General features: G+C 38.7%; 1 protein-coding gene across 4 annotated transcripts in view; it reads right to left on the reverse strand.

Annotated features, from left to right (window-relative positions):
- Nucleotides 1–25,140, reverse strand: part of LOC150091364 (ralBP1-associated Eps domain-containing protein 2-like) — a 303,767-nt gene that overhangs the window by 199,492 nt on the left and 79,135 nt on the right. For all 4 annotated transcript variants that reach the window (XM_090383441.1, XM_090383448.1, XM_090383421.1 and 1 more), the window contains exon 4: nt 23,106–23,285. In XM_090383441.1, the coding sequence (XP_090239567.1) occupies nt 23,106–23,285 (180 nt within the window). The remainder of the gene's footprint in view (nt 1–23,105; nt 23,286–25,140) is intronic.

Consider the following 25,140-nt stretch of genomic DNA (forward strand, 5'->3'; position numbering starts at 1 on the left):
TTAGGGTTAGGAAAAAAACTAGTAAGCTACAGGTTTCTGAAGTATGCTAGTATGATTGAGAACTGGAGTGAATGTAAAGGCGAGAGTATGAAAGGAAATGCTAGGAAGGGTGAGTGGGTGGTAATTTATGCCTCTGGGTGTGTGAGGGATGAATGTGTGAGAAGAGGTGAGTGCTGAAAGAGTAAATGTGGAAACTGAGTAAAATTAGCGAATAACTGTGGAGTCTGAGTGAAATAGACTGTGTGAATGTAAGGGTGTAAAAGTGTGTGCCTGAATGAGTGAATGAATGTGAGAAATAGTGTGTTGAATGTATAAATGTCGAAAGCAGAATGTAAAAGTATGACAGGCAGTTTGTTTAAAACAAAAAAAAAAAAAAAAAAATTAGCATTAGTATAATTGTTATATAAATGTTTTTTATTATTATTATTATTTGTATGTCATTTAAATTGTGTGAGCTTTCTTCAAATTGTTTGCTTGTTAAAAATGGTTGCATTGTATTTAAAAGAAATGGTTAAACAAGCATTAAATTATTTAAAAGCAATAATTGGACATGCGGGATTGACAGCTTGGTGTCAGTTTTGCTTGTTTAATAAGTCATCCCTCCCTGGTGTGAATGAGAATGATGGATGAATGGAAAAAGAAGAAGAAGAAGAAAAAAGTATAAAAAAGTTGTCATCATCATCATCATCAGCCATTTTCAATCAACTGCAGGATGAAGGCCTCTCCAGCAGCTTTCCAGTTCCTTCTGTTTTGAGCACTGGCCATCCATTTACTACCCACAAACTCGTGAATTTCATCTATCCATCTCCGCCTTTGTCTTCCAGGTTTTCTTCTAGCTCCTCTTGGGTACCATTCTGTTATTTTCTTAGTCCATCTGTCATCACGTCTTCGAGCTATGTGTCCTGCCCAAGACCATGTTGTAAAAAAGTTGTAAAATGTAACAAATATAAAATGTTGCCTTGAAATGTAGGAGGTAAAAAAAAAAAAAAAAAAACTATAAAATGTAAAGAAAAGAGAAAAGAAAGAAAGAAAAAAAAAAAGGTATAAAATGTAAAAAAAAAAAAAAAAAGGTATAAAATGTAAAAAAAAAAAAAAAAGAAAAAAAAATTGTGTGAGAGCGAATGATATAAACTGCATGTTCTATTCCAGTCTCTCAACCAGATGGACGGATGGCCATGGGAACCTTATGGACCACAAGGTCATCCATGCTATGGAATACTGTCCCAGGTGGGATACAACCACCAGCACAGATCAGCTGCTGCCATTAGGCATCCCTAGCCTAATGGCAGCAGCACGGTCCCTTGCGTGGTCCTTTCCCTCCACTCCCCGGGTGGGTTACCTCTGGTCTCCCCCCTCGCTGCCCCTCTTTCTCCTTTTGTGGGACAGGCCTGCTCCACTGATTTGGGGGTCATCTTCTCTATGGACCCCATATCTGTCTTTCCCCCCAGCCTTCAGTCTCCCATCCCCCTCTAACTTACAACCATTAGCATTCAAATCATTGTTAAATTGCTTGAGCCCTACACCCAAAACTTAATGACATCAAATCGCATAACTAGTACTCCTTTTGGCTGACCCCTATCTATAGCGGTTTTTTTTTTTTAGGTCCCAGTCACTGAAATCTCAGGAAATTAGGTGGCAAGACCTGCCAGAGTAAATAACAATAATACTCGTGTACCTGGTCTGCCTCCACGGGTTGGAGTGTGGACAACGTTGGGTCCCATTGGGGACCCAGCGGCCGAATCACCAGAGGAACAACGGTACACGAGACTAGACATTACAAGATTCACACACTTTTAAACCTTTGGCATTATTCTGTTGTTCTGTTTCACACCTACAATGTATATTACGCAGAGATGGGGGAAACCCCTGGTGCCATTTGACATTAAACACACTCTACACTCTAAGCTATTTATTTTTCTAAAAGGTCATATTTTATATTACTAAGCTATTTATCTCTCTAAAAGGTCATATTTTCTAAAGCACGTTTCTGGAGGTTACTACCATAAAACAATAAAAACAATCTGCACTTTCCAGTTTAATGGTCTCTTCTCTTAGAGAAGAGACCATTAAACTGGAAAGTGCAGTTTAAGAATTTTTTATTTGTTTGAGAATTTTGTATGCAGAATTGTTTGAGAATTTTGAATGTTAAAATCACCATACATAAGGTGGTTAGTTTTAAATTTGCAACTGAAGCATAAGATAAACTTAGTAAACATCTATTCATCAACCATTGGTGGAAAAGAAAAAGTTATGATATTAAGGTGATAAATATATTGATGTAACATTCAATAACGGTAGCTTCATAAACTTCAGATTTGGAAAGAACACCACCACCCTTTTTATCCTCTCTGTTGTTTAAAATCATAATTTGTCTGTGATGGGGGAAAAAGATGATGAGATGTATTTATAGATAGCTACATTTCATTAAAACATGTGATATCAAAATCTTGCAAAAGAAAAAATCCTCTTATTCAGATAACTTATTATTTAAACCATGTATGTTTTGTCTGAAAACTTTTAACCTGAGAAAGTAGTTACAAGGAATATTCAAAACATTCAGGAATTTCACAATATTTGGTTTACCAGAAGAGCAAGCTGACCATTTCGTGTTAAGCATACTATTTACAGTGAAGACAGGAAAATAATAAGAATTGACACAAGCAATTACCAAGTTTTTTTTTTTTTTTTATGTAAACCCCAAACACGACAGGTATTATAACCTATAGTACTTAGTACCGTGCTTGGGTTGGAGATTGAGAAGATGAAAGAAGATATTTGTTGACATTCGACTTGAACTTCTGTAGACTGTAATTTTCAGGAAATACGTATGAAGGAAGGTTGTTCCAGAAAACGGCAGTTGAATGAATAAACGAGGAAGATGAAAGGTTGGTTCTGTGAGTTTGAAGTTGGACAGTAAATGGATGTTGGCTGGTGGCGGCAATTGTTCGGACTGTTTTGAAAGAGAGAGCGGGAATTATAGAAGCCAATTCAGAAGAACAGTGCCCATGGAAGTATCTGTAGAAGAAGCATGCAGCAGAAACAGTACGTCTATGAGACAGTGAGTGGAGAGACTCTGTTAGAGATGAATCATTAATTAACATAACTGCCCTCTTCTGAATGGAATCAAGAAGCCTGAGAGAGGTTTTGGGGGCACCACCCCAGATGTGGGAACAATATTCCATGGCTGGGCATATTTGCGATTTATACAGAGTGAGCAGCTGTTTGGAAGAAAAGTAACGCCAAGAGCGAAAGAGAAAACTAAGTTTTTTAGATGCAGAGGAAGCAATATTTGTAATGTGCTTGTGCCAAGAGAGATTAGAAGGCAGAGTAATCCCCAAAAGAGATATATCATTTTGACTAGAAATCGGAGTGTCACCAAAGATAAGCATAGGAGCAGAAGAATCCTTTTTGTGAGATATAAGACAAGACTGAGTTTTAGAAGGATTGAAATCAACTAAGTTGTGTTTGCCCCACTGGAGAATTCCTGGAGATCGGCATTTAAGGAATTGGTAGCGGATATTCAAAAAGTTGAAGCTGATTGAGCAGGGCAAGGTTTCTCAGAATGGAAAGCAGAATGCCATGTGCTATCATCGGCAAAACTATGGATAGGATTTCCAGTCAATGGAAGAAGGTCATTAATATACAAGAGGAAAAGAGTGGGAGAAAGAACTGAACCTTGGGGGACACCAGCATTAGTGGAGAAGTTAGAAGACAGAGAGCCATCTACCATCACCCTCAGTGAGCGATCAGAGAGAAAACTGGATAACCAATTACTAAAAACAGTTGGCAAACCATAACATGGAAGCTTGTTTAGAAGACCTTTATGCCAAACACGATCGAAAGCCTTTGAGATATCAAGAGCAACTACTTGTGTTTCACCGAACCTTTCCATTGAATTAGTCCATAAATGGGTAACATAAGCCAGAATATCACCAGTGGATCGACATTGCCGGAATCCATACTGGCAATCGTTGATCAGACTGAAGGTTTCTAGGTAGTTTAAGAGTTGGCGATTAATTGCTTTCTCCATTACTTTAGAAAGAGTAGAAGTAATTGCAATGGGACGATAATTGGATGGGAGGAATTTGTCACCCTTTTTCGGAACTGGCTGTATATGAGGAAATTTCCAAGCAGAAGGAAAAACACCTTTGGAATAAGGAAGTGAAAAAAGGCGGCAAAGAATATGAGTAAGTTCAGGAGCACATGGGACCTGGAGCTTTCAGGTCCCAATGGTATTTCTCGTTTAGAAGCTTGTTTAGAACTAACACATATAGCTGATGGGGATCCTGGAGTTCTTTCCTTATGTCATGTCAGCTACGACTGCTCTGTGACTAATGTTGGAATCATAAAAGTATTTCTCTCATATGTCCTATTGATTTATGGCACTTGAATCTTTAAATAGGATCTAATTTTAGGTTGGGAGGATCTTTATTTCTATGCAGTAAGAGTCTTGACAGCAATGGCACCTAAGGATGGTAAGCTTTTGTTCAGTAAACAAGTTATTCTGATGATTGTGGATAACCAGGTAAAGAGCAGCATATTATAAGCAGTGGCAATGCACACTTTTTAACATATAAAACTATTTTAACAGAATACAACTAATTAGGCATAAAATAGGCATGAGTAACATTCACTGGGCTGTTGGTAGAACCACCCAAACACTCAGGGTTACTAACAATCCCACCAACTTAAAGATGAAAATAGAAACTACGTTCACAGATATGAGACAACAGTGCATGACACTTTAAACCAATGTGCCACCTCCTCCTGTGAGGCGCCTCCATAGTCAAGTGGGAAGGAGCAGCAGTGCGTAGTACACGCTTCTTGATTAGACCAGGGTTTGGGCCCATCACCACCAAATACGGAGGATGCGGAAAGGTCAGGGAATGACCACTGCATATCCCGGAGCATTATGGCCTTAGTTGCTAATGCTCGTAAAAAAAAAAAAATAATAAAAATAACAACAATTACAAATAACCTCCTCCTGCGACTGCCAGGTTTCATTATCCAATGACTTGGCCATGCTGAATACTGGAGATGTGGTTATGCCACTGAGCAAGTCAAAAAATGGGAATGAAGTGATGTGGTTGCAACCTGTGTTTTTATAGGCATTAATAATTTGCATAATGTGCAGCTGTCAGATACTGGATAGATTTCTATTGGATACTCGGAATTTGCATGCTAGGATGCCTATTATATCAAATATTCACTGGTGACACTGTTCTCAACAAAATATTCATGTTGTTTTTATTTTCTTCTGTTAACTTTGTCCAGCAGTGTATTACGGTCCTTGAAGTTGTCACATACATTCTCTATATGCCAGACAAACTGTACTTGCTACCTGAGAGTATGCAAATTCGGAGTATCCAATAGAAATTTATCCACCATCTGACAAAGCCACACATCATGCAAATTATTAATGCCTATAAAAATACAGGTTGCAACCACATCATTATGGAACTGATATTTGGGTGACATTCAAGTCATGTGGACCCCATTTCGGTGAAGTCCAGACAGTCTGTGACAGCCACATCCTCTGCATGCACCTTCACAATGGTGGGACTGTTAGTATTCCTGGATATAACCTCCATGCACAAGAACATTGTGGGTGACCACCCAGGTGTGAACCAATGTAAGCAGGGGTCGAGGTGTGGCACCCACACCACATGGAGGAATGCCGCCCTGTGTGTTACCAGGCAATACTAGGTGGTAGATGACTCTCATCAACCGGTGAAATACCACCAGTTTGCTTACTGAAGGCTTGAAGTGGTGGAACCCATGTTTAGTCTCCAGAGTTAAGTTCGGTCAACCCTTCCCCATCTTTTCCATCATGCAGTATGACTGATGACTTTTGAGGTTATGATGAACATCGTGGCAAGATCCAATCTTCCTTATATTTCAAGGATACAGATCTAAAACAGTGTTCGCAGACCAGCCACTAGTTAGTACACTGGACTGAACCTATTGGTAACTCTTTAGGAGGCTTCCGGATCAGCTAGTGTATAATCTTGCTACCTCTACTCTGCCAGATGTTTGTTTGTTATTTAGTTTTTAGGAGCATTAGCAACTGAGGCCATATTGCTCCGGGATATGCGGTGGTCATTCCCTGACCTTTCCGCATCCTACGTATTTGGTGGTGAAGGGCTCGAACCCCGGTCTAATCAAGAAGCGTGTGCTACGCACTGCTGCTCCTTCCCACCTGGCTACGGTGGCGCCACTCTGCCAGATAGTGACTGGAGGGAGTCCAAGTAGCGTGTATGCAGGCAGCATTGCCGAGGCCATGTTATGTCAAGGATCTGGGTATATTCTTGGCATGTGTACGTGATATCCAAAAATTACATTACTTCATACAGCATATCCCCCCTCTATTAAATACACCATGAATTGTCAAACTAATAGAGGAAGCTTATCTGCAAAAAGATCTGCTAAACCTTATCTGCTAAACCTCCCAAACACTTCCTAGTCCATTTCCACTTGCAGTCTGCCAAAGTCTATGTACTTTTTCTAACATAATCTCAGTTATCCTTTGATTCAACTACTGCTTGTCTCAGTTGCCCAAATTATTTGCTGTATGATTCCTTTCGCCTCAAAGGTGGTTCTTGTGCATATTGCTGTTCCGCTATTCCCTGTCAGAGACTTGGTAATTTGGAATCTCCTCTTTTCGATCTTCTCTGGCTTAAAATCTCTCTACCTCATTCTGTCAAATTCATCTGTTGTGTCTACCGTTCTCCCAACTCCACTAATCACTTGGAGCTCTTTAACTTCCCCTCTTTGCAACGACTTTCTCTAGTCCAACTTTCCTAACAGTGAAGTAATTTTTCCTGGTGATTTTAATGTTCACAACTCCAGCTGGCTTCCGTTTTCTAGTCACACCAACCCAGCTGGTCAAGATTCTGAGGCTTTTACAATTACTAATGACCTTGCACAGATTGTTCATTTGGGTACCAGAATACCAGACAATACCTAACCATACAGCCAACACCCTTTATCTTTTTCTTGCAAACAACCCTTTTAAGTACACTGTCAAAGTGAGTGGTCCTTTAGGCACCTCAGATCACAACTTGGTGATTGTCTCTTCTCCAATGGCGCCTTTATCTCATGGCTATTTCCAACCTCGTATTGTTTGGCATTACAAGAATGCAAAATGGAATGACCTGCGAGATTTCTTTTCCTTGGTTGGACTACTGTTTCAAAACTTCTGATAATGTTTGTTCAGGTCGTGTCAGTCAAATTATTCTTGAAGGAATGGAATCCTTTATTCCACACTCCACTCAAAAATCTCGTCGTTTATCTAAACCTTGGTTTTACAATAAATGTGCTACGGCTGTTCAAGAGAAGAATGTTGTATATTGTAATTGACTTGTTTCCAATTGTTCAGTTTCGTTTTCTGCCTACACCAAAGCTCGCAACAATTGTAAATCACTTATTAATCAGTCCAAACTAGATTTCGAACAGGCTAAGAGTAGAAAACTTCCTTCTTGCCCTAATTATAGCCGAGCATTCTGGTCTCTTGCCAAAGCTATTGGCCGCAACTTTTTCCTATCTATGTTCCCACCTCTGTCCAAACCAGATGGTTCTGTTGTCACTTCAGCCAAGGATAAAGCTGACCTGCTAGCATCCCATTTTTCTTCCAACTCATATATTAATGATCTTGGTAAAACACCTCCCATCATTCCCAACATGCTCCATTCAATGCCTCCTGTGGTCTTCCATCAAAAGGATGTCAGAAGGATTTTGACGAATCTTGATGCTAAAAAAGCTCAAAGTCCTGATGGTAGTTCCCCACTTGTTCTCAAAACCTGTGGTCTCATACTTACTACTGTTCCGCCTTTTTTCACTCTCTTATTCCAAAGGTGTTTTTCCTTCTGCTTGGAAACTTGCTCGTATCCAGTCAGTTCCTAAAAAGGGTGACAAATTGCTCCCATCCAATTATTGTCCCATTGCAATTACTTGTACTCTTTCTAAAGTAATGGAAAAATGAATTAACTGCCAACTCCTAAACTACCTAAAAACCTTCCGTCTGATAAACATTCGCTAGTATGGATTCCGTCAGTGTCAATCCAATGGTGATATTTTGGCCTATGTTACCCATTTATGGACAAATTCAATAGAAAAGTTCGGTAAAAAACACAAGCAGTTGCTCTTGACATCTCAAAGGCTTTCGATTGCGTTTGGCATAAAGGTCTTCAAAACCAACTTCCATCTTATGATTTGCCAACTGTTTTTTGTAATTGGTTATCCAGTTTTCTCTCTGATTGCTCACTGAGGGTGATGTAGATGGCTCTCTGTCTTCTAATGCTGGTTGTGCCCACAAAAGTTCAGTTCTTTCCCCCACTCTTTTCCTCTTGTATATTAATGACCTTCTTCCATTGACTGGAAATCCTATCCATAGTTTTGCCGATGATAGCACATGGCATTCTGCTATCCATTCTGAGAAGCGTTGCCCTGCTCAATCAGCTTCAACTTTTTGAATATCCGCTACCAATTCCTTAAATGCCGATCTCCAGGAATTCTCCAGTGGGGCAAAGACAACTTAGTTGATTTCAATCCTTCTAAAACTCAGTCTTGTCTGTCTTATATCTCACAAAAAGGATTCTTCTGCTCCTATGCTTATCTTTGGTGACACTCCGATTTCTAGTCAAAATGATATATCTCTTTTGGGGATTAATCTGCCTTCTAATCTCTCTTGGCACAAGCACATTACAAATATTTTTTCCTCTGCTTCTAAAAAACTTGATTTTCTCTTTCGCGATCGGCATTACTTTTCTTCCAAACAGCTGTTCACTCTGTAAAAATCGCAAATCTGTTCTACCATGGAATATTGTTCCCCCATCTGGGGCGGAGCCCCCAAAACCTCTCTCAGGCTTCTAGATTCCATTCAGAAGAGGGCAGTTAGATTAATTAATGACTCCTATCTAATAGAGTCTCTGCACTCGCTGTCTGCTGCATGCCTTTTCTACAGATACTTCCATGGGCACCGTTCTTCTGAACTGGCTTCTATAATTCCCACTCTCTCTCTTTGAAAACAGTCCGAATACATGCCACCGCCAGCCAATATCCATTTACTGTCCAACTTCAAACTGACAGAACCAACTTTTGATCTTCCTCGTTTATTCATTCAACTGCTGTTTTCTGGAACAACCTTCCTTCATACGTATTTCCTGAATATTACAGTCTACAGAAGATCAAGTCTAATGTCAGCAAATATCTTCTTTCATCTTCTCAACCTCCAACCAAAGCACAGTACTAAGTACTATAGGTTCTAATACCTCTCGTGTTTGGAGGTTTCATAAAAAAAAAAAAAAAAATTATGGTGGCAGCCATAATTATGGTAAAATCATTAAAATTATGGTAAAATCATTAAGTATCTTGCTACAATTTGATAACCTTCTGCCATTTTCAAACCTTAATAATTCCTCACGTGTGAAATAGTATTGCCCTTTGTATTGATTCTAATTTATTCCTATTCTTTACTATGGCCGAGCGGATGAACCACGCACCGGCTCCATAGGTGATAACAGGTAGGAACACTGCATGTTCATATTGCAATTTGTAATTGCAATATGACCGCCAGGGTCTTTCTTTTGAGCCCCCAATCTGCTCGACTGATCCTGGCAATCATATCTGCATAATTTCTCACTTTCTTCGCCAAGTAGATCAAATGGGGGTAAAAAGTTAGTTTTGAATCAAAGACCACTCCAAGATATTTTAGTTCTGTTACCATTTTTATAGTGGTGGTGTTAATTTTGATTTGTGGACGTCTGCTTATGTCCAAATTGCCTTTTAGAAGTATTTGTTTGGTTTTTTCAGGCGATATTTTGAGCATGTGCATTTATGCCCACTCCTGCAGCTGCAAGAGGGCGACGTTTGCTCTACAACCACTCTTGAGTTACCTTTTAGAAGGAAAATCATGTCACCTGCAAAGGCCAGGCTTTCCACGGGGCCCAGATCCAAGGCCAGAAATTCGTCCAGAACAATGTTACAAAAGAAAGTGCCAAGGATTGAACCATGCGGGCAGCCTTTATTCACAGGGCGTGTCAATTCCTGGAACCTTGTGTGTATTGAGACACTTCTGTCTGTAAAGTAGCTGTTTATTACCTTATAGAGGTTTTGTGGGGCATTTGCCTGGTGAAGTCTCCCAAGGACACTAGGCCACCAGAGTGAGTTAAATGCCCCAGCAAAGTCAGTGGAGATTGCCAGCATATATTTCTTCTCTGTGTTTTTAACTGTTGTCAGTAGGTGGTGCATGGCATCCTCCGTGGAATTGCCCTGCTTAAAACCGTATTGCTTGTTGGAATGCAAACCTGCTTCTGTGTAATATTGAACTAATCTGCTATATATTAGTCTTTCATATGTTTTCCCTAGTATAGGGAGTAGGGCTATTGGTCTATATGATTTGGGATCAGTAGGGAGTTTTTCAGGGTTTGTGAGAATTAATCTTAACACAGCTTGTTTCCATATTTTTGGGAATATACCTTCTATCATACAGTTATTATATAGTGCTATTAATTTATCTGGTGCTATTTCTGCTAATTTTTTGATAATCTCAACCTCTAAGAGGTCAACACCTGGGCATTTACTGTTTTCGGTTTTAGATAGAAATAGCACTAAGTCTTTTATAGTGAACAGAGGTTCAATATTGGCATTGTCATATTCGGTGTTTTTTTTTATAATGTTTAGCTGGGTGGGGGAATGATTCCCAGTTTCAGTCTGAATGATACTGTCTAGGATGTTATTTACAGAATCCACCCAACACAGTGTTGGGGTTCCATCTGGTTTGACAATAGTTTCTAAGACATCTCCTCTTGGCAATTTGTTGGTCACTATTCTGTAGACGAATTCAAAAGTACATCACCAAGGGTGTCAAGACTAATACTCAAGATTTCTAAGAGGTACAAGCTAAAGATTATAATGATTTATGCACCAACATCGAGCCATGATGATGAAGAGGTTGAAAAAATGTACACTGAAATTGAGAGTCTTCTAGATGAGCAGAAAACCCACTACACTATTATTATGGGGGACTTCAATGCTAAGGTTGGAAAAAGGCAAAACAGCGCAGAAAGAGGAACTATAGGAAATTTTGGAATTGGTGAAAGAAATAAAAGAGGTGAAAGACTTGTCGAATTTGCAGAATCTCAAGGAATGTCAGTAATGAACACTTTTTTCAAGAAAAGGGTGAACAGAAAGTGGACATGGAAGAGTCCACATGGATTAACAACTAATGAAATCGACTTCATCCTCACTAACAGAAGATATATTGTGAATGATGTTAACGTCCTGAATAAGGTAAATGTTGGAAGTGATCACAGAATGGTAAGATGTACACTTGATATAGATGTAGGAAAGGAAAGGAAAAAACTGACTTGAGTAAATAATACAAAGGTCTTTGAAATAACAGAGGAGGAGAAAAAGCAGTATGTACTGGAACTTAAGAACAAGTTTGAGCTTCTGCAGACTGCTCAGGACCAAGATATCGACGAGGAATATTACAACTTTCTGAAAGTGATAAAGCCCAAGAAACCTATAGGGAAACAGAAATCCAAAGAAGAAAAAATTAGTCAAGAAACACTTGTCATGATGAACCAAAGACGACAAATGAAGAGCAAGAAAAACACTGACAGGGAGAAAATTGAGTATACTGAGTTATGCAAAGCCATTAGAAAGAGACTCAGAGAGGACATAAGAAGATTTAACACAAGAAAAGTAGAATAAGCATTAAGGGAAAACAAAGGATTTAAATCAGCAGCCATGAGCAGTAATACAGAAAGACAAATGATACTGAAACTGAAGAATAGCGATGGTGTACTTATAAACAGCAAAGAAGGCATAATTCAAATAGCAGAAGACTATACTATAGAGACTTATACAAGGAGTGAGGGAATGATGCCAGCAGTGGGGAAGATGGATTGCAAAGTAGCAACACATATGACATACCCGATATTCTTCCTGATGAGGTAGAAAAGCATTGAAGAAAATGAAGAATCGGAAAGCCCCGGGGGAAGATGAAGTTACTGTAGAGTTGTTAAAATTGGGAGGAAGAGACATAACACAAAAACTGGCAAGGTTCTTCACAAAGTGCATTAGAAAAGGTGTGATGCCTAAGCAGTGGAATAATGCAATCATAGTTTTGCTGCATAAGAAAGGGGATAAATCAGAAATTGGAAATTATAGACCAATTAGCTTGTTATCCCACATCTACAAGTTGTTCACAAGGGTTATTACTAACAGATTAGAAAGAATACTTGATGAGAATCAACTTAAAGAGCAAGCTGGATTCTCAACAAGGACAGGATTCTCAACTATGGATCACCTTCACGTAATATCACAGCTAATGGAGAAAGCAAATGAATATAAAACACCATTATGCCTGGCATTTGTGGATTATGAAAAGGCATTTGACTCCATACAGCATAAGGCAATGTTTCGGGCACTGGAAAGACAAGGCATAGATACTCCATATATTATGATTTTGAAGAAAATACATGAGAGTGCTACATCCTTTATTAGACTAGACAAAGACAGTAGCAAATTTAAAATCGAGAAAGGAGTTCGACAAGGAGACACAATATCTCCGAAGCTGTTTACTGCTGCCCTTGAGGAAGCTTTCAGAAGATTAGACTGGTCGCAGAAAGGAGTCAGTGTGAACGGAGAGTACCTAAACCATTTACGATTTGCAGATGACATTGTGGTCATAAGCCACGATCCCAAAGAATTAGAGGAAAATCTTAATCAGTTATGCACAGTTAGTAAGGATTTTGGACTAAAGATGAATATGGCTAAAACAAAAGTAATGATGAACAAGTATGCCACGGAAAGGGAAATAATGATTGAAGGAGCAGTAATTGAAAAGGTGGAGTCATATACTTATCTGGGACAAGTTATTAGCTGTAATAATGATAAATGGCTGGAAGTCAAGAGAAGAATAAATTTTGGATGGATAGCATTCAGGAAATATAGTCACATACTGAAGAGCAATATCCCAATTTGTTCGAAACATAAAATAATGAACCAATGTATACTCCCCACCATGACTTATGGAAGTGAAACTTGGGCACTCACCAAAAGAATGGAAGAGAAGCTAAGAACTACATAGCGAAGAATGGAACGAATTATATTGGGAATCAGACTGTTAGATAAGAAGAGAAACACATGGATTAGGCAGCAAACTCAGGTAAAGGACATTCTTATCAAAACTAAAGAACTAAAATGGTCTTGGGCAGAACACATAGCTCGAAGACATGATGACAGATGGACTAAGAAAATAACAGAATGGTACCCAAGAGGAGCTAGAAGAAAACCTGGAAGACAAAGGCGGAGATGGATAGATGAAATTCATGAGTTTTTGAGTAGTAAATGGATGGCCAGTGCTCAAAACAGAAGGAACTGGAAAGTTGCTGGAGAGGCCTTCATCCTGCAGTGGATTGAAAATGGCTGATGATGATGATGATTCTGTAGACAACTCCCCAGGGGTTATTGTTTCCAGTAGTTCCCACAAAGTACCTCCAGCATTCCCTTTTCTTGTCTCTTATGAGGGCTGTATACTGATTCCTGAGAGTGGCTCTCTTTTTAGGCTCTCTTCCCTGGCATTAGCTATGCTAATGCCAGGGGAAAAACTTCAAGGGTTGTTAAATATACAAGAACAGCAAGTCTTAATTGTTTATATAGTAATGTTAAAAGTGTCATCAATAAAATGAGCGAATTTGAACTGCTGGTGAAAATAAGTAATGTGGACATAATAGGGCTCACGGAGACGTGGTGCCACCCAGAAATTGGGGATGATGAGTTTCAGTACAGCTTGTATAATGTATTTAGGAAAGATAAGGTAGATAGAAGGGGTGGTGGGGTAATGCTTCTTATCAGAAGCAGCCTGTGTGCAATGATAGCTTTCCTGGATTCAGACGTTTCACGTGCTAGTATAGAATCTGTATGGTGTGAGATAGTTGGAAACAAAGGTATAATGCGAGTAGGAGTAATCTACAGACCAAGTGATTGTGAAGATTTTGACAAAAGCCTCTACATGCAAATGGAATGGGCAAGTAAACGTCAATGTCTTATTATGGGCGATTTCAATTTGCCTCTAATTGTTTGGAGAAAATGGGAAGGAAACTCGACATGGGGAACAAAATTTTTAAATCGACTAGATGACTGTTATTTGTATCAACATGTCAGGGAAAGTACTAGAGAAAAGAATATCCTAGACCTAATCATCACCCAAGAATCAGATGACAGTAGAGGAACCAGTAGCAGGACGTGATCACAGAGTTCTACGGTGGATGATGATGAGAGAGGTAGCAGTAGTAAAAGGCAGGTTGTTGTTGTTATTTGAAAGCTATTGGCGCAAGAGCAGCTTAGGCTATAATGCGCCTAGCCTAGGTAGGAGAGTTTTGTATATCAGCATTTTTTCACTTTACTTGTGGTTTATGGCAGAACCAAGACTTTGCTATATATATTGTGTAGTTTCTCTATAAAAGGTGTACTTTTAATTTTATATGTTTTGAAAGTATCCAGTTAACTTGAGGAAGGAGAAAACTTCGGTTATATTTGGCCGGTCATCTAAAATTGTTTTAAGCATGAGATTGTTTTGTTTATTCATTATTGATTGAAAGGCTCTTTGACGTTCTCTATGAAATTTTGGGCAGTTCACCATGAAGTGATGTATAGTCAGCGGAACTTGACAGTTTTGGTATTGAGGGGGATCTTCACCTCTGAGTAGGTAACAGTGTGTCATATGTGTATGCCCGATTCGCAATCGAGCGAGGATCACTTCTTCCTGTCTATTCGATCGGAAGCTAGTAGACCATGGTCGAAGTGTTTCTTTTATTAGGCGAAGTTTGTTGTTAGTCTGATCTAGCCAGTGTTTTTGCCATTGTTTTATACTGCTTTGGTGGATCAAGGATTTGTAATCTGTATATGGCATTGTATGAAAGGCATAATCAGATGTGGAAGCTTCTTTTGCTGCTTTGTCTGCTCTTTCGTTTCCAGTTATTCCTGTGTGGCCTGGGATCCAGCAGAATCTGATATTGTGCTTTCTTTGTAATACCTTTGATACTGAAAATTGGATATGTTGTAGGATTGGATGTCCTTTGGTATTTGCGTTCTGCAAGGCAGTAACAGAGCTAAGCGAGTCCGTGAAAATAATGCTGTTTGCTATCTGTTTATGTTTGATGTGGTTTATAGCCATTGAAATGGCTTGTAATTCAGCAGTAAAAATACTGCATTCTTTTGGGAGTTGTTGGATGAAGGTACGATCCTCAAAATGAATTGCAGCTCCTACACAAGTCTCTGATTTAGACCCATCTGTATATATGAAAGTGTGATTTGGATATTGTTCTTTGTATGCTGCATATAACTGCTGGTAGTTTTTTCTGGATAGAGTGTTTTTCCCCCAGGTTTGAAAATACATATCATATATGGGTTGAACTATGCACCATGGTGGAATGGTCTGTGCAATTGCAGTAGCCACGTTGTCATAATCAAGCTCTCGGCTTAGCAGTAAATCTTTCAGACGGATGTTGGCAGGTCGATTCATCCGTGGATGGGCTTGGTATATGTTTTCCCAGTTATATGAAAACAGAAAGTCTCTATTTGGATGATCACTGATAGATTTTATCTTGACGGCATAGTGCAATAACAAGTTCTGTCGTCTAAGCTGTAATGAAGGTTCATGGGCTTCTGCATAAAGGCTTTGTACAGGTGAAGTTCGAAAAGCGCCGAGTGCTATACGGAGTGCACTGTGGTGTATGGGGTCTAACCATCTCAAAGCACTTGGTTTAGCCGAGTCGTAAACAGCTGCTCCATAATCTAGTTTAGCACGAACTATAGATCGATAAAGTTTGAGAAGTGTATATCGATCTGCTCCCCAAGTTGTTGCGGAAAGAACTTTGAGAATGTTTAATTTCTTTAAGCAAGAAAGCCTGAGTTGTTTAATGTGATCAAGGAATGTTAGTTTCTTATCCAAAAGAAGTCCTAAGAATCTTATGCTTGGTATTACTGGGATAATATGTCCGTCAAGTTTCAATTCGGGATCAGGGTGTAGGTTTCGTTTTCTACAGAAGTGTATACACGCAGTTTTTTGTGTGGAAATCAGGAAGCCATTTGTTTGAGCCCATTTGCTTATTTTGTTTATTGTTCCTTGTAGCTGACGTTCTATACTTCGCATATTCTGAGAGTGATAGGAAATGCTGAAATCGTCAACGTATAAAGCAGCGTCAACGATTCTTGGAATGTGCTCGGTTATTGTATTTATTTTAATAGCGAACAGGGTAGTGCTAAGCACAGACCCCTGAGGCACTCCTTCTTCTTGGATGAAAACCTTTGAAAGGATTGTCTGCAGCCTAACTTGGAATGTCCTGTGTTGCAAGAAATTTTGGATATATTTAGGAAGATGTCCACGTAAACCAAGGAGGTGTAGGTTTTGTAGGATTCCATAACGCCATGCCGTATCGTAAGCTTTTTCTATATCAAAGCAGATCATGACGTGATGTTCCTTGCGGATGAAGGCATTCCGTATACTGTTTTCTAGTTTTATAAGTAGGTCTAGTGTTGAGCGATTTTTCCTGAAACCATGTTGTGCCGGGTCGAGAAGATTATTACTGTTCAGATACCACATTAAACGAGCGTTGATGATTTTTTCCATAACTTTGCCTAGGCAACTTGTTAAAGCAATTGGACGGTAGTTGCGTGGATTGGAAAGATCCTTTCCCGGTTTTGGGAAGGCCAGAATTATTGCATGATGCCAACTATGTGGAAACTGGTTTTCTAGAAAGATTTTGTTGAACAGTTCAAGTAATGCCATTTGGGATTGGTGGTCAAGTTCCTTTATCATCATGTAGTGAATTTGGTCTGGTCCTACAGCGCTTTGCTTTGTCTGCGACAGAGCTGTTTTTAATTCATGGAAAGTTAACGGAAGGTTGTACTGTTCGTCATTTCTTGTGGAAAAATTCAGTTTGTGTTTTTCTATTCTTGCCTTGTATGTTTGAAAATTAGGAGTATATGATGTGGTTGCTGATGTTTTGGCAAAGGTTTCACCCAGTGCATTGGCTATTTCTGAAGGCTGTGCGGTGATTTGTCCATTCCAGTTTAGGATTGGGGGTGGATTAATCTGGTATCTGCCATTCATTTTTCTGATTTTATTCCAGACAGTTTGAGATGGTGTGGGACTTGTTAAAGTGGATGCAAATTTTATCCAGGATGCTTTGCTACTGGCTCTTCTAACGTACCTGGCTCGCGCTCGTGCCTTTTTGAATAATACTAGGTTCTCTGTAGTGGGACATCTTCGGAAATTATTCCAGGTTTTAATTCTCTCTCTTTTAGCGTGTGAACATTCTTCATTCCACCATGGTTTTGGATGTCTTGGAAGGTGTGGTGATGTTTTTGGAATAGTCTGCTCAGCAGCTTGGATTAGTTTATTTGTTACATATTGTACTGCTGCATCTAAAGGCTTTTGCTTGATAATATCTGCATCTAATTTTACAATGGATTTATACTGTTCCCAATCTGCTTCATTTACTTTCCATTTGGGATTTCTACGTGACTGACATGTGGTTCCTGATATCATGGAAATGATTATTGGATAGTGATCGCTGCTGAGAGGATCTCTGTGTACAGACCAATCAAGTATTGGAAATAATGTTGGAGAGCATAATGATAGGTCAATAGCTGTGCTGTTTCCCGATGGAAGATGCGTGTATGTATGTGTGCCATCATTCAACAGGGTTAAGTCATTCTGTTCTATCCATTTTTCGATCTGTTTTCCTCTCCGGTCTATGGCTGTGTTTCCCCACATAGGACTGTGTCCATTGAGGTCTCCCAGTATACAGTAGGGTGGAGGTAACTGAGTTAATATATCTTCCAAGTCTTGTTGTTGTAATTCTTGGTTTGGGGGAACGTAAATTGTTATAATGGTTATGAGAGATTTAATGGCTATGCGTACTGCAACCGCCTCAAGGGTTGTGTTTAGTGGAAGAACTTGGGAAGGAATGTGTGATTTTACCAAAATTGCCACACCACCATGGGTCGTGCCACCTGTTACTCTGTCTTTACGGTATGTGATATAGTTCTTTACTGTGGGAGAGTCTTGAGGTCTGAGATACGTTTCTTGCAGGCAAAGACACAGCGGGGTATGCTGTGCAATCAGATCATATATATCATGTATATTAGTGCGGAAACCTCTGCAGTTCCATTGGATTATAATCCCCATTATTTGGTTTTCGAGAAAGTGTCAGACTGTTTCTTAGCTGTTGCTTTAAGCTTTTCAAGTTTGTTTTTCCTTTGGAAAATATGGTTTGCCGGTATCCATCTCTTCTTCCGCAAAAATCTCTAGTACTGATTCCTCTGCTTGATTGGTCAATTCTGTATCCATTTGTTCTGTTGGCTTCTGGCTTATGACATTACGTTTTTCTGTGGCTTTTGTTTCTGTGTGTTTTGCATTCGGAGGTACAGATAGTGGTGTGTTTGTGACTTTCTCTTTTTGTTTTGGCTGGGATGTGAGAAGTAGACCTCGTGCCCAGTCTGAAATAGACTTCTTTGGGGGAATCGTGAAATCTGTTTGCGTCTCTATTGTACGCCATTTCTTTATGACCTGTGCATAGGAAGGTCTGTTTAAAATAGTCGGGAGTACAGTTCTCTTAGCTTCTTGGTATGTTACGGAGTGTTCTACTTTATATCGTTGAATCTGCTTTTCTCTTTTCCAGAATTCGCAGTTCTTAGAATAGGCGGAATGATCCCCCTTACAATTTGGACACTTTGGTTGCTCGGCTGGACAGTTCTGATTGGTATGATCTTGAGATCCACAGTTGGAACAGATAGGGACTCCACGGCATGCCATTTGTGAATGACCATACTTTTGGCATTTAAAGCAGCGGAGAGGATTCGGAATGTATGGTCTGATGTTACAATTTAGATACCCGGCCTTTACCGATGTAGGTGGTTTGGGAGTGTTAAAGGTCAGTATCAAATTTCTAGTTGGAGTAAGTATACCATCTCTAGTAACATTAATCCTTCTCACCGCAATGACGCCTTGATCTTCTAGCTCATTTTTAATTTCTTCTTCTGAGACACTAATAAGGTCCCATTCAGAAATTACTCCTTTTGATGTGTTTAGGCTGTTATGGGGAGAGACTGCTACTGGGATCCCTCCAAAAGTTCTCATCTGAAGCAGTCTTTCTGCATGTTTGGCACTGGCTGTCTCGACTAAAATGTCGCCTGATTTCAGTCTCTTGACATTTTTTGGTGTTCCAGCTACACTTTCTAGGCATTTTTGTATTACAAATGGCGACAGTTTTCCCAATGGCTGTTCTGATGTTGAGTGGAGGACTAGAAAGGTAGGTGCATGAAGCGATGTTATCTCCTTTTTTTGTCTTTTGGTAACATTTGTCTCATTATCCTCATTTTTCCGACTCAAAGGAGTCGGATCTTTGGGATCTGTGGTTGTGATGTTTGGATCATTCATGTTTGCTCCTTTTAGCCCTGGGAGTGAGAGCTTTTCCTCCCAGGTTTCCGGCCCCGCCACGGGGAGGCAGGAGCGGTGCCACCTAGTGACCAAGCGGAAGTTGATTAGTAGTTAGTAAACTAGAAAATAAATAAAAGAAAGGTGTCTTTCCTTTCTTAGGATTCTTTGTGCTGGTACTTTTCAGCAACTATATATATATATGTACAATAGAGAATTTTCTTTAAACTCTATAAACGTGTATCACTATCACTTTAGAAATCGCTTTATAATCGCAGAGATATCGCCTGATCACTAGAAACGCTTGGCACTCGGGGCCTAAAAGGCAGGGATGGGTTATATTTTCAGAAAAGGAAATTACAATGCCTTAAGGTGCTACATGGCCTCTATTAACTGGGTAGATATCGCACAAAGAACAAATAAAATTGAACTGTGGTATGCTTCTAAACTGATATTCAGATGCCTTGAATGCATATCTACTATTAAAAAAATACTCCACGAGGAGGATTCCAAGTTGGATGAATAGTGAAGTTGCCACATTACTTGAGCAGAAAAAGGTGGCATGGAAAAGTTACAGACCAATAAAAAGTACTGAAGCCTATAACATCTACAAGGTGATCTGTAATAGAGCCACAGAAAATGTTCGACAGGCAAAGGCAGATTATGAGAAATTGCTAGCAAACAGAGCAAAGAGGGGGGGGGAAGAAATAAGGAATTCATCACACATATATAAATGCTAAAAAGATCTGACCTTTATGTAAGGGAAAGGGGATAGTATTAAATACACCAGCTGCTGTTGCAGATGAACTCAACAGTTATTTTGCATCGATATTTACAGAATAAAAACCTTTTGTGGCAATGGGAAATTGTGGGAGCGAAGTTGAAAAATATGTAATTAATGATATTGAAATTTTGCAAGATTTAATGAAAAAATTTTCGAGCCTACAGGTCAGTAAGGCTCCTGGAGTTGATGGAATGTACCCTATAATCTTAAGGGAGGCAGCAAGTGAGTGCACTGAACCATTGAGGCTAATTATGCGAGCATCACTAGACTTTGGGGAGATTCCGTTGGATTGGAAAAGTGCCAGTGTATCTCCCATACATAAGGGTGGTTCTAAGAGTGAAGTGGGAAATTATCGACCTGTCAGTCTGACTTCAGTAGTAGGGAAAATCATGGAGGCAATGATCAAGGGTGGAATTCAGAATCATTTGGATAGAATTGAAATTCTCAAGGATACTCAGCATGGTAAAGGGAAAATTATGTTTAACAAATCTGGTTCGCTAATTTGAAAGGGTCACTCATCAGCTGGATTTAGGGAATAATTTCGACACTGTTTATTTAGATTTCAGCAAAGCTTTTGACTCAGTCCCACATGAGTGGTTGCTTTATAAGCTGGAACAGGTTGGAATCACTGGGAAAATCCTTAGATGGATAGCAGGATGGCTTCAGGGCAGGAGGCAGAGGGTTGTGATAAATGGCTATTCTTCAGATTGGGTTGATGTAAGAAGTGGGGTTCCCCAAGGATCAGTATTAGGACCACTGTTGTTTTTAATTTTCATAAACAACATTGATGAAGGGATAGAGGGCGTGATGTCTAAATTTGCAGATGATGTTAAAATTGGTAGAGTATTTAATGATCACTGTCAAGCTGAGCTTCTTCAGAGACCTAGATAGATTTCAGGAATGGTCAGAAAAATGGCAGCTATGCTTTAATCCAACAAAGTGTAAGGAATTACACCTTGGAAACAGTAATACGAAAATAACTTATTCACTTGGTGGAGTTCAACTAAACCCAGTAGTGGAGGAAAGGGACTTAGGTATTACGATACGGTCAGACATTAAATTCTCTAAGCATTGTAAACAGGTTGCAAGGAAGGCCCATGGTGTCCTATTGATGATCTATCGAACTTTTGCAAGTAGAGACAAGGATGTGATTATCCCATTATATAAGGCTTTTGTAAGACTACACTTGGAATACTGTGTTCATGTATGGAGACCACACCTAAAGAAAGACATCGAGCTTCTTGAAAGGGTGCAAAGACGGGTAACTCGTCTGGTGAGATCAGCAAAAGGGTGTCTTTATGAAGACAGACTTCGAATATGTGGGTTGCAGAGTTTGGAAACTAGACACCTTAGAAGAGGAGATTTGATTGAGGTGTTTAAGGCTCTGAGAGGCATCAGTAAAATGAATGAGGATGAAATTTTCAAGATTATAAATGATGCTAGAACTAGGGAACATGTTGTTGTTTGGTTTTTAGGAGCAATTAGCAACTAAGGCCATATTGCTCCGGGGATATGCGGTGGTCATTCCCTGACCTTTCCGCCATATTTGGTGGTCATGGGCTTGAATCCCAGTCTAATCAAGAAGCGTGTGCTACGCACTGCTGCTCCTGCCCACCTAGCTATGGAGGCGACCACTAGGGAACATCAATTCAAGTTACAGGAGGAGATGTTTAGATTGGACTGCAGGAAGTTTCATTTTAGCCAGCGAGTTATAAATCACTGGAATAAGTTGCCTACATGGGTGGTAGAGGCTGACAGTTTGGGGAAATTCAAAGGTCATCTGGATAGTACCTTTGGGTGAGGGAAACGCAAGGATGATAGGTTTAATTTCCTTTTCTTTTATTAATTATTAGTTTTTTTTTTGGCTGGTGCAGCATAAGCCATAAGTTTTCTTGCACCATGCGGCCATTACTAATACTAATAAATATTTCAATTAACTGATCAGTCATAATTAGCATTACTGCCAGACATGCAAAATAGACAAGATGGCACCCCAGCCACCTATAAATTCAGCACCTGGTGCTGACCTAAGTCCTTTCTTATATCGACCACCATCCATAATGATTGCAGGTAAATACCTTTGTACTTTATACTGATGCATACCCATTGGGCTTTGCGTCCCAATCCCAGTTTGCTGTTAATAACAATCTAAAATTAAATTTTCAGCTTATGACAGCTTTTCGGCTAGGATAGCTAAAACTAAATTTGAAAATGAAGTTAGTAAAACTGTTATTGGGACTACAGAAACAAGTATGCATGAGACATTCATTTATTATGGCTATCTCCACTCAAAGCCACTGAGGAAGTAGTGGAGAGATGGCTATGTGAATGAATGTAATTTTTCCTAATTTTATTCCTAATATCCCACTTCCCCCCCCTCCTTTATTTTTATTCATTAATAATTTTCCTATTTCCTCTAACTTTTATATTCATTTTAAAAATTATTTTTTTATATTCCTTTACTTTATTTGATTTTAATTTTTCAACATAGATCATTAGGTAAACCTACAACTGCCACACCAATTGCTAGAAAGTCTGTCAAGCCTTAATGACTGAAATGCCTCCTACCAAAAATAAAAAATTACACCACAAACACAAACCCAAAAATTAAAAAGAATCGTTCCTTAATACTATTAATGTGTGTATAATGTTTAATTGATTATTCCTACAATAGCATTAGCACCACATAACTACAACCATTACAACTGAAAGTTTATTCCTATAGAGTACAAAACTTAAAATTAGCGATTATATATTAACCACCATAATTTAATACTGAGTTGGGTTACTTTGAATGAACACTGAGGGAACTAAGAAGTTTTTGAAATTCTTTTATGAGAAAAGGCAAATAATGTAAATTTTTAAAGTTACCTGAGAGTGTCATTTTAAGATCACCTTGCAAAGCTTTAAACTGTGATGTATAATACTGTTTTTGTTCATCATTTATGATCCATATATCATCCTCTTCATCTACGCCATCACTTGCACTTCCATCATCACCATCATCATCACCATCATCTAATTTATCAGATTTCCATATATGATGGGCTTCTGAAAAGAAGAGGAAACCAATATAAAAAAGAAACCCCACAAAAATTGCACATACAGCATCCTTATACACAATGTTTTCCAATCATGTATAAACCATAATAAGACTTCCAAAAGTACAAAATATGTCTCAGAATTTTCAGAACTAGCTACGCTAAAAAAATAATAAAATAAATAAATAAACAAACAAATTAAAAGTACAATACTTATAAATTAATCTTAACCCACAATTATACAGAATTACTAAAAATAAATGAAACAGCTCAGAAAGCATTTTCTAGAACATGGAGGTATGATTTTTTCATGTCACATCCCATTTTTCACCCATGCAATTAATAACAATCTCCTTGTCTGATGCAATTCAAATTTGACACAATGTTTGGTTATTTTAGCATTCATAAAAACACCTATTCTGCACATGTAGGAAAATAACTGTTTGCAATTTGAAAATTATTAATCATTCTGTTGTTTATTGGTTATTTATTTTGAATGATCAAAACATCAGTAACTTTCAACTACCATCAAACTCAAATGTTCATTTCAAGCTCATAAGTAGAACATATTTATTAGCTCTTTATTTATGAAATACTAATTGGCTAAATTCTATCAAATGATTATTGCATCATAAATTGAGTGGCTATATGTTTAATCATTTGTTAATACAATTATGATTCTATGTAAATATCCGTAAAAAAAAAAAAAAAAATAAATAATTTTAAATGCAGACATTATGTTGGCAAAAAAAAGCCACAGCAGAATACACCCTCTTCTCCTTAAAATTTTTCACACCCCTTGTGTTGGCAGACTTCAACATACTTGTTCTAGAATACCCATAAACTCTTTTTACATATGAGTTCTTGGGCATGTCAGTCTGTGATGGTAATTTCTTGGAATGTACATAGGATTGCAGTGGTGAGTTTTCCAAACGTGTGGCCTAAACGTAGTTAGTTTACAACAGCAGCATGCTGCATGCAGTAAACGAGTTGGTTGAATTTCAAGTTTTGTGAAAATTAACACTTTGTACACAAATTCTTTTAAATATTATTCTGTTGCTTATTTTGATTTGAATGCCAAACATCGGGGTTAAATTGACAAAAATCAAATCAGAATTTTAAAAAAACTGTGATAAAAATTGTGAAAAAAAAAAAAAAAAAAAAATGCTCATTATAAAATTTTAAGTTTTTGTTATTTTATTAAGTAAAAGCTCAATTTATAAGACTAGATGGGATAAGCTTCTTCACTAAATCCAACTGTCTGCTATACTTGAAACAAATACATATGGTGTCATCAAAGTTGCCAGAATGTTATGAAAAAGTGCTGCTTAATTTTACTACAATTACCAGTTGTGTGGAAGCCAACTGGGCTAGCCAGGTGGGTAAAGTGCCTGCCTGGCAATCCAAAAGGTCGCGGGTTCGAATCCCACCTTGGGCTTGGATCAGAGTAGAAAATGCAAAAACTTTGGGAGGTGCATTATGGCCACAGAAGCCGATGAAATTTTGCAGTACAGTACAATGGCATTAGAAACTGAAAAGCCCTTTAATACCTAATCTGGAGGTTCAAATGACAACCTACTGATGTCTGACAAGGTTGGCAGGCTAATGGAAGTGATGATGAAGAAAATATTTGGCTTCCTTGCATTTTCTATGGTGTGAATCTTGTAAAGGATACAGAACACAAATTTAGTTTTGTTTACAACCTCCTCATAATATAAGGACCTGTAAGCACAACTTAGGTAGTTATTGTTATTTGGTTTTTAGGAGCATTAGCAACTAAGGCCATATTGCTCCGGGAACATGCGGTGATCATTCCCTGATCTTTCCGCATCCCCGTATTTGGTGGTGACGGGATTGAACCCCGG

Source organism: Mastigoproctus giganteus, chromosome 1 (genome assembly GCF_048544385.1).
Source record: "Mastigoproctus giganteus isolate SK-2022 chromosome 1, ASM4854438v1, whole genome shotgun sequence".
In the NCBI taxonomy this organism is placed as follows: Eukaryota; Metazoa; Arthropoda; class Arachnida; order Uropygi; family Thelyphonidae; genus Mastigoproctus; species Mastigoproctus giganteus.